The sequence below is a fragment of the Carassius auratus genome, chromosome 31 (assembly GCF_003368295.1).
Source record: "Carassius auratus strain Wakin chromosome 31, ASM336829v1, whole genome shotgun sequence".
Lineage (NCBI taxonomy): Eukaryota > Metazoa > Chordata > Actinopteri > Cypriniformes > Cyprinidae > Carassius > Carassius auratus.
Window position 1 is genome coordinate 2,052,557 of NC_039273.1, and position 17,422 is coordinate 2,069,978.

General features: G+C 35.8%; 1 protein-coding gene across 4 annotated transcripts in view; it reads right to left on the minus strand.

Annotated features, from left to right (window-relative positions):
* ralgapb (Ral GTPase activating protein non-catalytic subunit beta) overlaps positions 1-17,422 on the minus strand; it is a 29,797-nt gene that overhangs the window by 6,571 nt on the left and 5,804 nt on the right. The window contains exons 6-25 of one of the 4 annotated variants that reach the window (XM_026212946.1): positions 16,403-16,534; positions 16,150-16,328; positions 15,912-15,962; positions 14,311-14,358; positions 14,086-14,133; positions 11,320-11,471; positions 10,992-11,199; positions 7,831-8,032; positions 7,504-7,671; positions 7,309-7,423; positions 7,073-7,220; positions 6,194-6,258; positions 5,928-6,066; positions 4,690-4,811; positions 3,417-3,599; positions 2,393-2,544; positions 2,132-2,319; positions 1,949-2,052; positions 1,240-1,395; positions 667-876 (exon numbers count right to left, since the gene is read on the minus strand). In XM_026212946.1, the coding sequence (XP_026068731.1) occupies positions 667-876; positions 1,240-1,395; positions 1,949-2,052; positions 2,132-2,319; positions 2,393-2,544; positions 3,417-3,599; positions 4,690-4,811; positions 5,928-6,066; positions 6,194-6,258; positions 7,073-7,220; positions 7,309-7,423; positions 7,504-7,671; positions 7,831-8,032; positions 10,992-11,199; positions 11,320-11,471; positions 14,086-14,133; positions 14,311-14,358; positions 15,912-15,962; positions 16,150-16,328; positions 16,403-16,534 (2,770 nt within the window). Of the gene's footprint in view, positions 1-666; positions 877-1,239; positions 1,396-1,948; positions 2,053-2,131; positions 2,320-2,392; positions 2,545-3,416; positions 3,600-4,689; positions 4,824-5,927; positions 6,067-6,193; positions 6,259-7,072; positions 7,221-7,308; positions 7,424-7,503; positions 7,672-7,830; positions 8,033-10,991; positions 11,200-11,319; positions 11,472-14,085; positions 14,134-14,310; positions 14,359-15,911; positions 15,963-16,149; positions 16,329-16,402; positions 16,535-17,422 lie in introns of all 4 variants that reach the window. The other 3 variants (XM_026212945.1, XM_026212948.1, XM_026212947.1) reach the window with 3 other exon arrangements.

Here is a 17,422-nt window from a genome sequence, read left to right on the forward strand (position 1 = left end):
TAAAATAAAATCTATATTTTATTGGTTAAAAATGTATTTTTAGAATAAATATTTTTATTTACATTATTAACTGTTAATTATTCAAATTTGAATTCTAAAAATAATAGCGACTTTGAAATATAAAAAAGTACAGTAATTGTATCTAAAAATAATACTAAATTACCAGCAAAAATATATGGTTTATCTTTATTTGGATAGGAGATGTGTGTTTGATATAAAATAAAATATAAAATCACCAAAGCTGTGCGATATTGGTTAAAAATATTTTTTATCATAAATATTTTTATTTACATTATTAACTGTTCATTATAAATATATATATATATATATATATATATATATATATATATATATATAAAAATGAATTAGAAATATACAAAAATACAGTATATATATATATATATATATATATATATATATATATATATATATATATATATATAACATAAAAATCTATAATTTATCTTCATTCAGACAGGAAATGTGTGTTTGATATAAAATAAAATAAACCACAAATGTTGTGTGAATTATTCCTTTACATTTTACATAATATTGCACAATATTTACCCTAAAGTATGTCATTTGAATCAGAATTGACAGCTGGAACAAGCTCGGAGATACTGATCGATCCTTCTCAAAGCAATCATCAGACGTCTGTTCTCGTACCTTGAGCGCCTCTAGTGACAGGAAGCCGAAGTGCGACAGGAAGAGGCGGGCCGTCTGGAACTCTTGAGCGGGAGCCGGAGGTTTACAGTCTGTCAGCGGATCTGGGAAGGGTTTGTTCCTCCACAAGTCCTCCGTGCAGTGCTCCAGTTTGGTCTCGTAATCGATCTGCTTTCCCATCACGCCTCGCAGCTTCTCGTGCTGCTGCTCCAGCTGAAACACACACACACACACGTACACACACACACACACACAGTGAGCACGGAAACAAGACGACTGTGACTGTATCCTTTCTGATAAACACATTTATAGATCAAGAGCCGCGAGAAAATATCGGAAAATATCGACAATATCAAAAAAAATATCGGAATCAATGATGCAAACTTCTTCAAATATGACACAAAGTCAAATTCTTACAATGCAATCTTGTTAATAGCATCCTGGCATTTATTTAATACATAAAAGCTTGATTTACACCAGTACAGTGGATCCTTAAAGCGTGCTGTTTTATAGTTTTAAAGTGCATAAGTGCATTAGAAACGGAAGTTACTAAACTTGTTTAAACCAGAACGTTACCTCTTTATCCACAATGTCATGGAGATCCGGGATGCTCAGGTCGGCTTTCACGAACGGGATCTTATCCACTTCCTCTGGGAACGGCCTGTGCTTGACGTTAAACCGAATCCCGACATCATTTTTGGGAGCCGGACGGCTTTCAGGAATAAACACTTGCTGCGGGACATAAAGAGAAGGAGTATAATCATCACACTAACTGGATACTAGTGTGTTTTTGTTTGAGCATGTCACACTTTCTCATTAAATATGATGCATTATTTCCACATGGATGATGTTATTTTATGAAGCATTTGAAGCAAAGCAAGGTCAAAAAAAAAAAAAAAAAAAAAAAAATGAATAATTTTAAGACCCCAAATTTTACTTGTCGTCCTTTCCTCAATTACATAAACGAGGATATTAAAATAAATATAAACAAATTATATCTGGTGTCTGGATACATTTTGGTTTGACTGCATTTTGATAAATATTCATTCTCGCTTTGTAAAAAAAAAAAAAAAAAATAATAATAATAATAATAATATATATATATATATATATTTATATATATATATATATTTTTTTTGAACTCGTCAAACTAGATATAATTAAGCCTTTTTTTGCAAAAACTGATTCTGGGAGGCAACATTCTCTCCCAGGCTATTTTAAACGTTTCTGATTGGCTACTAAAAGCGCTTCTTCATTCTGATTGGTGGTTGAGACTGAGTCTGACCTTCTGATTGGCTCTTGCTCCTCGAGGCTGATGGAAGAGCTGCATTGTCCACGCGTGTCGTCCAGACATGCCTCTGATCAACATGGTGACTGACGGACAGGGGTCTGCCGACACAAACACAGTGATGAGAAACCAGAGCAGATAACACAGCAGAGGATGATGATAACACGTGTGTCGTCTCACTCTGCTCGTTTCCCAGCGGCTGCTCCAGCATGGCCAGGATCACCGAGTTGTCCAGGACGAAGTATCTGAAGTTGCTGTGAGACGTGGAGGTGAGTCGGGAGTATTTGATCAGCGTGTCCTCGTTCAGGAGACTGCAGGGCGACGCAGAGCCGCTGGGAGACGGGAACGCTCCCAACACCTGCATTATACTGAAACACACACACACACACATCACAGACGGCCGGGGAGAGAAATCACCCGTAGTTTAAGAAGGACGCTCACCAGGATAACGTGGCCTCGGCAGCATCTTTGACCCTCATCGACGCCGGGTTGTGCTCTTTATCACCTTTGTACTTCACTTCCTGTTCGCTGGTTCTGGACTTACTGCCCGAGATCCCGAGCTCGACGATTTCCAGAACCTCGATCAGACAATCCTTAAAGACATGATAAAACAAGAGCGAGCTCATAGAATCAAACAGATTCAGATCAAACAACAGATGAGTGGCCACAACAAAAAACAACTAAATCTTCATAACGATGTTGTTTCAAGATCTGCTCTAAACAGGAGAAAGAATCTAGTTAAAACATTCAAGGCATGTTTTCCACAAATTATTATTTTTTTGTTCACATAAACATGTATATCTATATATATATATATATATGCAGCAATATAATAAAGTATGCTACTGTTAAAAAGTTTGGGCTCTGTAAGATTTCTTTCTTTAAAAAAAATAAAAATAAAAAACTTTTATTCAGCAAGAATGCATTAAACTAATCAGAAGACATTTATATTGTTACAAAACATTTATATTACAAATAAATGCTGTTATTTTGAAACGTATATTCCTGAAAATATAACAGATATATTCAACATCAACACTGTTAATAATCAGAAATATTTCTTTAGTATATTTTAATGATTTCTGAAGATCATGTGACACTGAAGACTGGAATAATGATGCTGAAAATACAACTTTGATCTCAGAAATAAATTACATTTTAAAAGATATTCATATAGACAGCAGTTATTTAAAATGTTAATAATATTTCACAATTTTTATAAAATAAATGCAGCATTAATGAGCAAAAAAAACGTATTTCAAAAATCATAAAAAAAAAAAAATGCATTTTTGTTTTTAGAAGATAATGTAGAGAAAAATCACTGAAGCGATGAAGTGGAATTAAATCAAACTTCCTAAATGTATCACCATAACAGAGAAGTTAACGATTGAAGTTTGCTGATGTTTTCAGCTTCACAGATAAGTTTCATCATCTCCCGACGGTAAAAGAGCTGAAGCGGAGGTACCTTCTCATTGAGCATGTCGGGGTGCTCCGTGAGCCAGACGCACAGACAGTGGAACGCAGCCACGATCATGGAGTGCAGATCTCTGGAGTGAAGCGGAGCCGGACGACTGCACTGATACACGATATAACTGCAGACGGAGCTGACGGCACGCTTACGATCCGACGACTCCACGCTCACCTTCACCTGGACGGAGAAACATGCACATCGTTTATAGAAAGTGGTCCTAAAGTGGAATAGGGATGATTTTTTAAAATATATATTTTTGAAACAAATCTCATGCTCAACACGGCTGCATTAATTTAATCAAAAATACAGTAAAAATTGCGAAAAAATATTGCAATTTCAAATAACTGTTTTCCGTGTGAATATCTGTTAAACTGTAATTTATTTTTTTGTATTTTCAGCATCATTCCTCCAGTCTCCAGTGTCACATGATCATCAGAAATCATGAAAATATGCTAATTTTTCCTGCTCAAGAAACATTTCTGATGATTATCAATGATGAAAACATGTAAAATGTTTTTTTTTTAATTTAATGCATCCGTAATAATAAAAAAAAAAAAACTCCAAACCCCATTTTTTTATTAGTGCAACTGATTCCAACATTGATAATATTCGTATTTTTCAGACTATAAGTCACACCTGAATATAAGTCGCATCAGTCCAAAAATACGTCATGATGAGGAAAAAAACATATATAAGTCGTACTGGACTATAAATCGCATTTATTTAGAACCAAGAGAAAACATTACCGTCTCCAGCCACGAGAGGGCGTTCTATGTTTTCAGTGTAGACTACAGGAGCACTGAGCAGTATAGAGCGCCCTCTGGCGGCTGGAGACGGTAATGTTTTCTCTTGGTTCATTTTTAGTTAATTTCTCTCGGTTCATGTCAAATTAATTTTGATAAATAAGTCGCACCTGACTATAAGTCTCAGGACCAGCCAAACTATGAAAAAAAGTGCGACTTATAGTCCGGACAATACGGTAATCAGAAATGTTTCTTGAGCAGTAAATCAGTATATTAAAATGATTTCTGAAGATCATGTGACACTAAAGACTGGATGCTGAAAATACAGATGTGCACCACAGAAATAAATTACAATTTTATATATATTAATATAGAAAACATTTAATTTAAATTGCAATAATATTTTACAATTTTAACTGTTTTTTCACTAAATAAATGCAGCCCTGGTGAGCAGAAGATGCTTATTTTTTTAAAAACATTAAACATTTTAATTGTTGCAATGAAAAACTGCATTATTATTAAACCTTGGCGAGGCCGGCCAGCAGCTCGAGGGCGGCCAGCGAGATGCTCATGTCCAGTCTCCACTGAGAGTTGAGTCTCTGGGTCAGCAGGTGGATGCTGCGGATCAGAAGCCCGGGCGCTGTGTCTGTGTGGAGAGCTGGGATATAACACACAGCACGCCACAGACAGCGGGTTAGTAACACACACACACAGACCAGACGCAAGCCAGGCACAGAGATGCAACAACCGTAAACCTTCCACATGCACAACAACACCTCATCGCTCGCTAGTTACACACACTGATGATTTAGTCCAGCAAAATCATAACAACAGAGGCTTCATATGACATCATGCTTTGCAAATAAAGAAAAGCATTCATTATACACAACAAAAACTGGTTAAAGACATTCAATGAGAATTGCACGTTGAAGAAACATCAACTTCATTCCACATTCATTCGCAGACAGGCGTTTTAAAATGTGCAAGTGATGTATTTTAATAATGTTATTGTATTGCTTTGTAATGTACCGGTTTCTGTTTATCTTGTTTTACAGCAAACTGATTGTGTTTAATGGTGCTATATAAATAAAATGCACCATAAACATGTTTGACAAACGCCATGCAACTTCTACGAACATGCATTACGTCGCATTCTTCAAATGCACTTTATGAATGTTTTAAGAAGAAAAGCACAGGTATCCATCAGGGCCTCTTGATTTTTGGGTCTCACTTGGCACCTTTGAGGTCAAAAGTGATCGAAGCCTTGAAATGTTACTTTCTTTCTTTTTTTAATTGTATATTTAGAATTTTGAGTGGATTTTATGATACTGTGCAATATTTATAGAATTTTTATCAGCTATTTTTTCCACAGTCATTTCGAAGGTACCAAGTGTTACTTTTTTACGTTTCAACCCTTTAACATTTCCGAATCATGTCCATGATTTTTTTTGTGTGTTTACATTACTAATGGACAAAAGTCACTAAGTTTCATCCCATTCCAATGAAACAAAAAAAAATAAATACATTTTTAATAAAAAAAAAAATTCGATCAGTTTCCGAGCCTAGAGACCCAGAAGCCTAGACAAAAAAAATTGGATTGTTTACATATTGGCTAGTTTTATGATATCATGGTATCCTCACATTACTGGAAAAATGAAATGGTTGAAATCTTATTGAGCTTTTGTTTTTTCAATGCTTCTGTTAAAAGTTCAAATGGCTCCATTGCATCAGTCGGTTGTGCACAGTGTCCCTCTGGGCTTACCGTAGTCCCTCATCAGGGCCTGTGCGGGGCGTTCGCTGTCTGGAGTCGTAGCCTCGGAGCTGCCTGCGCTAGCGTTGCTGATGCCGCTGTTATTACGACTGTGGCTCTTATCCAGAGAATGGCTTCCATCCACACTGCCCTACACAGAGCAGAGACACAGTGTCATTATTAACTGGTAAACTGGGATTGCTCTTAATCACTTTTCATGTTGCTGACACTTCAAATCTATTTCAAGCTCATAAATAAATAGAAAGTATAACTCGTACCACTTCAGCTTGAGCACCAACAGACTCCAACAGAGCCGAATCCTGGACGATATTCAGCATTGCCGCTATAAACAGAGAGAAATGCAGTTATTATTGACACTTATCACTATTAAATATCCATAAACCAAACAAAAACAATAACTCAAAGCTGATTTTATTACGGTTAAGGAGATTTGGTCGGCATGATGCAAAGCGGGCTGTGGTAAAATCACTAAATACTTCCTTATTGCTTTTAAAAAATAATTTAATAACATTAATATTAATTATAATTACTATATTTTTATTTTTCTAATGAATGATAAAATATTAAAGCAATGAATAAGCTTTTATAATGCAATAATGGTAATAATAATACTATTTTTCTAGTGTAATAATATAGATTATTATTATTGTTAATTAGCTTTTAAAAAATAATAATACCGGTATTTTTCTAATATAATAATATAGACTAATAATATGGTTAATTAGCTTTTATTAAATAAAAATAATAATTTCTAAATAATATTTTACAAATATTCCAATAATAAAAATGGTTAATATTCTTTATTAATATTTTATAAAATATTAATTTAATTTAATTAATTAATTAATTTATGGATTTAGCAGACACTTTTATTCAAAGCGACTTACAGTGCATTCAGGCTTTAAATTTTTACCTATCATAAAATAATAATAATAAATAATAATAATAATAAATATTAAAATAATAATAAAATTGTTTATATTTTTTTAAATATTAAAATAATTAATTAGCTTAATGGCTAATTAATATTAATATACGAGTTCAGTCACAAGTTTGTGTATATCAGATATGAAGGGTTTGAACGAGGCTCATCCAATCAGATTTGTATGTTTTCAGTAAATGCACGTATTGAATACCTAGAATCATCTGTGTATTGATCGAGTCGGTCTCTGTTTGCAGGGCGCCAATCAAAATATTGACCAATCGCAGCTTCAGGGAGAGGAAGGTGACCGCCTTGTCATGAAGAGAGCTGTCATCATTGCTGAATTTCCCCTCCAACAAAACCTGCAAATGTGATTAGAAAACCACAGCCTATTTAATTTGGATTTTATATCTCAAAGCTACAGAGAACATTTATTAAAAAAAGTTCCACCTCTGATTTGACGTTGCCAAAGTGGTGAGGAAGAGGAATCATGGACAGCAGGATATGGATGGAAGCTCTCCTGAGCTCGGTGGGGTTCACATACGACTTAAACTTAGACAACTCTCTGTTGGAGCAGAAGAAACGTGGATTAAACACACAGCGTGGTGGAGTCATATTACTGTGAAATCAGAAGTCACTGCTCACCGATCCGGGAGGATGGTCTCCAGCGCAGATATGAAGTAAGGAACCACAACATTGATCCCTTTGAGATCGGAGCAGAACAGAGCTGAAGAGTTGAGGATGATGCTGGCTAAAACCGGCCTGCAGATGAAGTCTGATATCTGGAGACCCTGGATGAGAACCATGTAGAACCTGCCAGAACAGAACATCACCCTTAGTCAATTGAATGCGTACTTGGTTTCTTTTAATGAAATAGAAATGCAGGACTGTTGAGCATGAAGAGACTTTTCAGAAACATGAAAAAACGTGTTTATTAGAAACGTTTGACTAGTAGAGTGAGCTGGTGATTACCTGGACAGGTACACTGGAAGTATGTCTTCTCCGGTCTTCTTACTGCAGAAGATCCTGCACAGCGTCCCACACGCTTCGGCTCGCCCCGACTCGTAGTTATCAGGAAACTCATTGGCGTCGAACATGGGGTTGGACACCATGGTGTCTGTGGACATCTGAGAGCCTTTACGTCTCAGTTCAACTCCAGCTTGAGTCGCCAGGGCTGAGAGAGAGACAGAGACAGGAAGGAGAGACACAAGCGCACACACTCAGAGACGCTTTCACACGCGGAGAACAGGAGGCCATGACAGGGATTACTGACAAAGAGATCTTCAGTAGAAAACCACAAATCATGTGATGTAATCTAATAAATGTGACCGCAAGGGGATAGCGATTTTAAGATTTTCTGTTAATTAAACTACAAAAAAAAAAAAAAAAAAAAGGTGCTACATAAATATATTAGAATGGCTTAAAATGGAATGTTTCATTTTTAATATATAACAAAATATTTTTTTTATAGGTAATTAACTTTTATAAAACAAAGTCATAATAATAATAATTATAGATAATATTTTTTCGAATTTAATATAAAATAATGTTGTTAATTAGCTTTGAAAAATAATGTAATTATTAAAAGGTCAAAACGCCATCAAACTTGATCTTTAGGTCAATAGCAATAATTACTGGATAAATTGTGTGAGGTTTTATTACACAGGCTAGAAATGGAGAAGCATAGAGACAAATTAACTTTAAAATGCATATGACATTCAGAGAAACAAAAATGCTGGACATTCTGACAATTAAATGGCAAAAGTCTGGAATACATTTTCTGAAAGAAGTCTCCTATGCTCATCAATAAAACAAAATTTAAAATAGTAAAAATTCTGAAATATTATTAGAATTTAAAAAAGCTGTTTTCTAAGTGAGTATAATGTAAACTGTAATTTATTCCTGTGATCAAAAGTTGAATTTTCAGCATCTTCAGTGTCACATGATGCTTCTAAAATGTTCTACTGCGTAATTATTCCAAACTTCTGATTTTAATACTATGTTTAACTGTTATTAGATACTATTTACCATTTGTACCTATAAAATATCCAAGCTACAGAAGCTTTATCCTTCTACGAGGGTTGATTACATTTGTTTGACAGGACTTTCGCATGATTTCATTGGCAGTAGGAAGCGAGTGCAAATCTAATGGGACTTTGGCGGCACGTTTGGAGGAAACGGCCTTGTTGGGATCACACAAAATACAGTAATGTTCAGTCATGTTTGTGTGCGAGCGTCTCGAGACGTGCTCTTCTACATCTCCTGGTCAGTCTCCCTGTTATCAGAGCATCTCAGTTGGATTTCATATATGGCAAACGTTAATCAAAAGGCCGATTTCTATAATCCAGCATCCTAAATTAAGACAGTAAGGCACGATATGGCTGAGACAAATTGCACCAACAACCACGACATGCAGGAATATCCATACAAAAACATAAAATGAACCAATGAAAATGCTAACGTAAAACAAAAGCTGTCAAATGAATGCTGGGGAATAACTCAAAATAAGACTGGTGGGTGTGTTTCTTTGGAGAAGATCTGTTAGTAGAGGTCCTTCGGGAGATGGTATGGATAGGAACTGGGTTTAATGATGGTGGGTAAGTTGAATCAAGGAGAAGGATCAAGCGCAACAAACATTCTCGGGTCACGTGATGGTCTCGGCCCACCGCAGGATCCTGAATATTTGTAGCAGTTGAGCCAATGAGATTTGGGCAGCAGTCAAAACACTCCATGGACCTTTTAACTCAAGCAGTTTTATGCACAAGTCTCTTGCCCCAAGAAAACAAGTACTGCAACAATGGACGAGTGACGGTGTCAACCAAAGAAACAAAAAAGACGGAAGTAAACCAACTGAAATGAACCAAAGAACTGCAACTGGTAAAGCTTGTGTTCCTACTTACAAGATTTATAAGAAAGAAGAATTTGGAAAAATGTTGCTGCAAGATAACAGAGATAAAATGGAAACAAATCAAAGAACAGCAGTTGTAGAGTTCAGTAAACTATTCAGACGTTTCGTTCTGCTTTTGTGCTTTTAAAGACACAGGGAGACCATTAAAAAGAGTTTCAGTTACCCATCATGCAAAAAAATGATAACAATGCAAGTTGTATGCAATGCTATTAACAACTCCACAGAATGATTTCAATCAATTCACTACATACAAAATACGACTAGATTAATGACACATTCTCAACAGTGTGATGCATAAAAACTGTCTGGTTGCCATGAGAGGAAACTAACACGAGCTAATGTTAACACATCATAAATCTACTTTTACTGTACTTCACATACGTGCACAAAACAATTGGTAGACCAATTTAAATTCATTGACTTTTATTTGTTTGATACCTACTAAAAGAAAAGTGTTAGCAAAAAAGACAGTTTGTATCTTCTTCATCAGATTTGTGGAAGTGTAGCATTGCATCAGTGTCTCATCAATGGATGCTCTGCAGTGAATGGGTGCCGTCAGAATGATGTTTTTTTCAGCTGTTTGGACTCTCATTCTGACGGCACCCATCCACTGCAGAGCATCCATTGATGAGACACTGATGCAATGCTACACTTCCACAAATCTGATGAAGAAACAAACTCATCTTACATGATTTGAGGGTTAGCACATCTTCAGAACAAGTTCATTTTTTGGGTGATTTGCACCAGTTTCAAAATCCAATGACAAATGGATGAAGCGTGTTTTTCCGTTTTAGAAATTGTTTGTGAATTGAAATAGTAAAATAACATGTTCACTGAATTTAAGCAATTATGCATACATCTCATTTACCTTCATGCATTTAAATCCAAAGCAACTGGTATACATTTTAATTGGGAATTGATCTCATGGCCTCTACAGATTGATTGAACTGAATTATAAATGCAATTTAAGGCCTCTAAAATCCATAATATTAAACCTCACTAGTTTTGCAAGATCACAAAATTCAGAATAACTGTTTCACAGCATCTACGCTTGTGTAACACTCCTGGAGACGAACCCTGAATGTGGCACAATCTTGCAGGTAGGAATATTTAATAAAAGAAAAAGGAAATAAAAACACCCTCAACAGGTAAAATAAGTAGAGAAATGAAAAACAAATGAAAACGGGTGACCGCTGTATTGGTTATAACACGTTTCGAGTCTTACCGGTCATGCTGCTGTCTCTGCTCAGGCCAGAGTGGAGTTTACAGTGGACCAGCGCAGCGTCAAACAGCCATTGGCCGAACAGATTGAGCACGCTGTTGACCTTCGGACGGGTCGGAGCTGGAAGCGGCCGTGGCTCAGAGCTCGCCTGGTTTGGGCTGGAGAGCGGGGAAGTGGATGACGGCTGGTGCGACACTTTGGTCTGACTAGTCTTTGGAGTGGAAGAGTAAATTATAGACGATATGTTGGTTTTTGAGAAGTGGACACGAATTTCTGAGGATAAGAGATAAAGAAATTTTTAAGGTAGGGCTTCTGTTTTTGATGGTCATACCGTTGAGGCTTTGCTGGTTGTTTTGACAACAGCGGTTGGGCGGTGCCTGCGGTTGTGAGGGGGTGTAGTGTTGGTTGTCGCTGGGGGCGTGGGCATACTGAGCCGATTGACAGGTGTGGGCGGAGCACTGTCTGACCGGGGGCGGGAAATACCTATGAGAGCAATCAAACAAGTGGAGAAGCAAGAAAACCAAAGAATTAAAACCAGAGATCATGTCTGGACACCTATTCAGCCATAAAGCACCTGCCATATATAGATATGTAACGACAGGACAATATCTCCGCAGATCCATTTCGGCCCTAAAATATGAGAAAATGCAAAATGAAAGAGGCTTTTCGGATGATGCAACAGATGTTTCTTGGATTTTGCCATTAAAACATCAAACAATTTAGCTCTGTGAAACATAATCACTAAACAAAAAGATATTCTAAACCATTTGTTACATAAAAAGGGTTCTGGGGTTCCTCAGGGCTCTGTTATTGGCCCTGTATTGTTTTCCTTGTGCATGCTTCCTCTGGGCTCGATTTTTATTAAACATGGCATGTCTTACCATTTTTATGCTGATGATACACAAACTGATCTCCCTTTGAAACCTGGAGAGAATTGTGGTTTACATATAATTTTGGGATGTCTAGAAGAGGTTAAGAGTATATGGTAAAGAATATAAGGAGTATAATAGAAGGTGAAGAATATAAGGCTATTTTGCATGTGTTTAAGGCAGTGCATGGAATGGCTCCTTCTCATGTGTCTGAACTTATTACTTTGTCATTCATCTAGACCTTTAAGATCAACTAATAAGTTGTTTCTTACTATCCCACAAACACATATAAAGCTGAAAGGGGATCAGGCCTTTGCTGTTGCGGTCAACCATCCGAGATTAGAGAGATTAAATTCATTAAACCTTTAAAGCTGAGGTTAAAAATTACAGAGTGTCATTATCCTTCAAGGGGTTTGGCTAGTTTGAATGTTTTTGCTCGGACTGTTTGTTGTTTTATGTACTGTAAGTAGCGCCATGTTGATTGTACCACACTTTGGTCTGCAGATGCAGTTGTAAAGTGCACTATAAATAAAATGAATGAATGAATGAATGAAACACTTTAGGGTGTAAAATGAACATGTATATCCCTGATGCTTCATGACGAGTACTGATTAGGACATTAGTGCAAGATTCACCAACTTTAAAGGGATTATTCACCCAAAAATGAAACGTCATCATCATTTACACACCCTCATGTTGTTCTAAACCTGTATGACTTTCATTCTGTGGAACACCAACAGGTTTTTCATTTCAAAGCCGTCAGATGCCATTGGTTCTCACAAGCCATGAAGATAAACCTGCCAACGGATAACAACTTATATATAGTGCACAGACACATGGACCAATTTGTATATGGTTTTATTTTTGTCTGCTTTCATAGAATGCAAAAAGATTTTGCTAAACAACTCTATTAGTTCTCCACTGAAGAAAGAAGGTCACATGGGTGTCGCCATGATGGTGAGTAAATGATTTGCATTATTGGGTGAACTATTCCCCAATACCCAACTATTCTCCAACACACACACACACACACACACAATAATCTTGAATTCAAACACAGATGTCCCTCGCATTATGAGCCTTCAGATCACTCATTTCTTCTTGAAGTTACAGGTTGAGGAAAAAAATTAGCTTGAATGGACACTGAAGTTATATATTTTTATTTGTCCTTTGCAAACGATATTTAGTTAAGTCTAGAAACAAGGTTGCAACCTAATTCTTATTCTTTTATTCTAGACCAGAACTATAAAGTATTGTGTTCAGTTCTTAAATAGGACTGTTTGTGACTGAGATTTGCTTATAATGCGAGAGAGACCTGTTCACAGCATTTCGAAAGTTTCCAGAGATGCAATGAAATGCAACCAGACACACACTCCATTAGCGATGCATTACAGCATCCCAGCTCCGCTGATGATTGGCAGTAAATGCTAGAAACCCCTGCATTCAAATTTGCCTATTTGCCTAAAACCTCTGTGGACATACTGATTGGCCGGCAAAGGAATCCGATCTCCCTCTTGACATCCTGTAGCTGATATTAGAGCCATTTCATCATGTATACCTCCACCTCACAGATGGGATATTAAAGACCCCATATTAAAGAAACATGAAGTGTGAGCAGGACATTAAAGGCATTTATTTTTTAAAATATCTAACAGTCTTTAGCTTATGTCAACATCACACTGGACTGATATTTGAATTAAATAAATGACATCAAGTTCCTAGATAGCAGAGGATTTTATTTGACTATATACATACATACTGTAATATAAAAAATTATTACAATATTTAAAAAAATTAACATGTATATTTAAAAATAATCCAAATTTTTTTTTTTTACATTTTATTTTTTTAATTTTTTTTAATTTTACATTTTTATTTCATTTTAAAACTGTTAAACATGAGCATATATATATATATATATATATATAAAATGTTAAATGATCTCAAAGCTACAGACAGCAACAATATGCCACATTTTAATTTCAAGAGGTTTTTAAATCTTTAAATGCTAGTTTGATTTTAGACTGGGTGCCAACCAATAAGTATGTTCACATTCATTCTGGGCAATGATTTAACTTGTATGGGAGCAAAAACAAGGCAATCAACAAGATAATTAACAATAAATAATTGATTTCCACAACACGGGGATCTTTGATCTAAAAGTCCTCGTGCATCTACAATCCTCATCAAACTCCCTCTTGATTAGTCAGAGGCGCGTTATCAAATACCATAAGATGGGAGTCTGTCTCGAAAATTGTTCCGAGATACAGCAACACCTGGGGAAGAAAATGGCATTACACAGTAAACTCAAAAAGGAAGAATTAAAACACAATTTTGGAAAATGTCCCTAATCAGGATATGCGAGTTACACCCAAACACCTCCAGAATCAGTTTTGGGTAGTTAAGTTCTCTGTTAGTCACTAACTGATTAGTTTTGGACAGTTTTAGTGTACCTATAGAGGGAAGTCTGTCCTGAATATTGCTCCTAGACACTGTGACTCCTGAGAAAACATAAAACAACACCTCTGAAGAAATGTAAGAAACTCATATGGACACAACACGTCAGGTTATTGTGAACAAACCAAGAGCATGTGCAGTTATGAGATAGAACTATAAAAACCAAGTACACTGAGATGTGTCAATCTGGTCACAAAGACGGTGAATAATCAGACATAATTACTTTAAATTCTGACTAAATATTCACTTAAAAACAAGAACTAATTGCTACATTCAACAGCAGACAAATACTGTCTGTATGAAGAAAATAATGAAATCAAGTTTATTTTCTATTCATTTTAAAATGCCGGAACATTCTTGAGCTTATAATTTAACCAAAAATCCAATAAATCAGCAATATTGCAATTGCAATAAATAGCAATTCTGCACTGCAATTATATGCAATACTGCACTGCAATTATTTGCAATACTGCACTGCAATTATTTGCAATACTGCACTGCAATTATATGCAATACTGCACTGCAATTATATGCAATACTGCACTGCAATTATATGCAATACTGCACTGCAATTATATGCAATACTGCACTGCAATTATTTGCAATATTGCAATACTGCACTGCAATTATTTGCAATATTGCAATACTGCACTGCAATTATATGCAATACTGCACTGCAATTATATGCAATACTGCACTGCAATTATATGCAATATTGCAATACTGCACTGCAATTATATGCAATACTGCACTGCAATTATATGCAATATTGCACTGCAATTATATGCAATACTGCACTGCAATTATATGCAATACTGCACTGCAATCATATGCAATACTGCACTGCAATTATATGCAATACTGCACTGCAATCATATGCAATACTGCACTGCAATTATATGCAATACTGCACTGCAATCATATGCAATACTGCACTGCAATCATATGCAATACTGCACTGCAATCATATGCAATACTGCACTGCAATTATTTGCAATACTGCACTGCAATTATTTGCAATACTGCACTGCAATTATTTGCAATATTGCAATACTGCACTGCAATTATATGTTGTTCTTAATCCTAGTTTTGAAAACATCTCTTAACATCCAAAGCAATTTCATGCAGCTCCTTAATGATCCCAAACTGTCTTTGATGTAATAATTAGATCTTCTTTAATCAAGTCTGGACTGATTAAGATTTTTTTAAGTCTTTGATGTCCACCAAGGATGCATTTATTGTATCAAAGCACAGTAAAATGTTGAAATATGATTATTTGAAATATTATTATTTCAAATAACTGTTTTTTAAGCAAAAATATTGTGAACATAATTTATTCCTGTGATGCAAAGCTGTATTTTCAGCATCCTTCAGTGTCGCATAATCCTTCAGAAATTATTCTAATATGCTGATTTGCTGCTCAAGGAACATTTTTTGATTATTATCAATTATTCCAACATTTTATCTTATTATTTAAAAAAAACATGTGTGACATTATATGCGACTATGTTGAGTTGGTGTTATTTAAATGAACATTATGCACTTGTGAAGCAGTTTCCAGCACCATGTCAGAGGAAAAAGGGCTAAGAGTAAGTACCAGAAAAGGGCAGAGTTTCACGACACTCGAGTTTCTTACAAACAGCAACACCTAGAAATGGAAAAACAGTCAAAGCTGGTGTCAACTGAGATTTAAATCAAATGATCAGGAAAACCAAACCACAAAACTAAAACAACATCTGAGATTAGTAGCTCGGTTGGTTGGTATCGTGGTATCATGTTAATAGCATAAAAAAAACCAATGCAATTGATAAGAGAGCCTTGTAATGTGATCGTACCGAGGAAAGCGTCCACGAGGCAGCTGACGCCCCTCATCGCTCTGAAGAAGATCTGAGGAAGCTGTTTGAGACACGGATGTTGAATGACCTCGTGAGGAACGCCGTTTCCTCCGAGCAGCTGCTCCTGAAACTTTGGGGTGGAACTCACTATGACGGGATTGCTCAGGTCCACGGGGTTACTGATGAACGAACAACTTACGTAAGTAATTATGGTCAGAAAGGACCCAGTGGACTGAGACATGAAGATGCAGACCTGAGCATGTGTAGAAATCGATACCACGTCTGAGACACACAGTCGTTGTCCATCTCCGCTGGGATGAGGCCGGCGTCTTCCTCGGGAACTTTAAACGGAGGGAAGGACGGGCCGTACATGAACCGCAGAAGCCTGTGTGGACAACAAAACAAATGAGATGAAGGGCAAGCAAACAAAAGCATCGCTGTGTACTTTACCGATTCCTGTAGCTCAAACAGTAGAGCATGCAATGCATGGATTAATGCAATAACTCGCTTTAGACAAAAGTTGTCAAATGCATAAGCATAAATGTACAGTTGACTGAATTAATGACTATAAAACCAGTCTTAAATTGCACCAGTATATTTGTAGCAACAGCCTGCATCACTGTATGATCTATGCCAAAATTCATTAGGATATTAAGATCATATTCTATGAAGTTATATATATATATATAAATATAAATATCAACTTGATTTTTGATTAGTAATATTCATTGCTAAGAACTTCATTTGAACAACTTTAAAGGTGACTTCTCGATGTTTAGATTTTTTGCTCCCTCAGATTCCAGCTTTATAAATAGTTGTATCTCAGACAAACCACACATCAATGGAGAGATTATTTATTCAGCTTTCAGATGATGCATAAATCTCAATTTCAAAAAATGTATGTGGTACAGGCTCACATATAGCAACATCCTGAGGTCAAAAGATCACTGGAGATTAAACCTACGGCTTTGTGACCTTTTCGGATCTTTGGTAAAGTTTTGGTTACCTTGACCTTTAATGAAGAGACAGAAAACTTTCTGTTTTTGAATTTGTGTTTCAGATATTCACCAAAGGCTCATTAGATACTAACAAGATTTCTTGGTTTATGAAATATCATGGTTGCACTAAATGACATTTCAGTAATTTGTGGTAAAAATGCCATAGTCATTATTAAAAAAAAAAATTTATTTAACAAAATATATATAAAATATAATATAAAAGTATATTAAAGTTGTATTAAATATTTATTTGCTAGAAAATAGATGTCGACCGA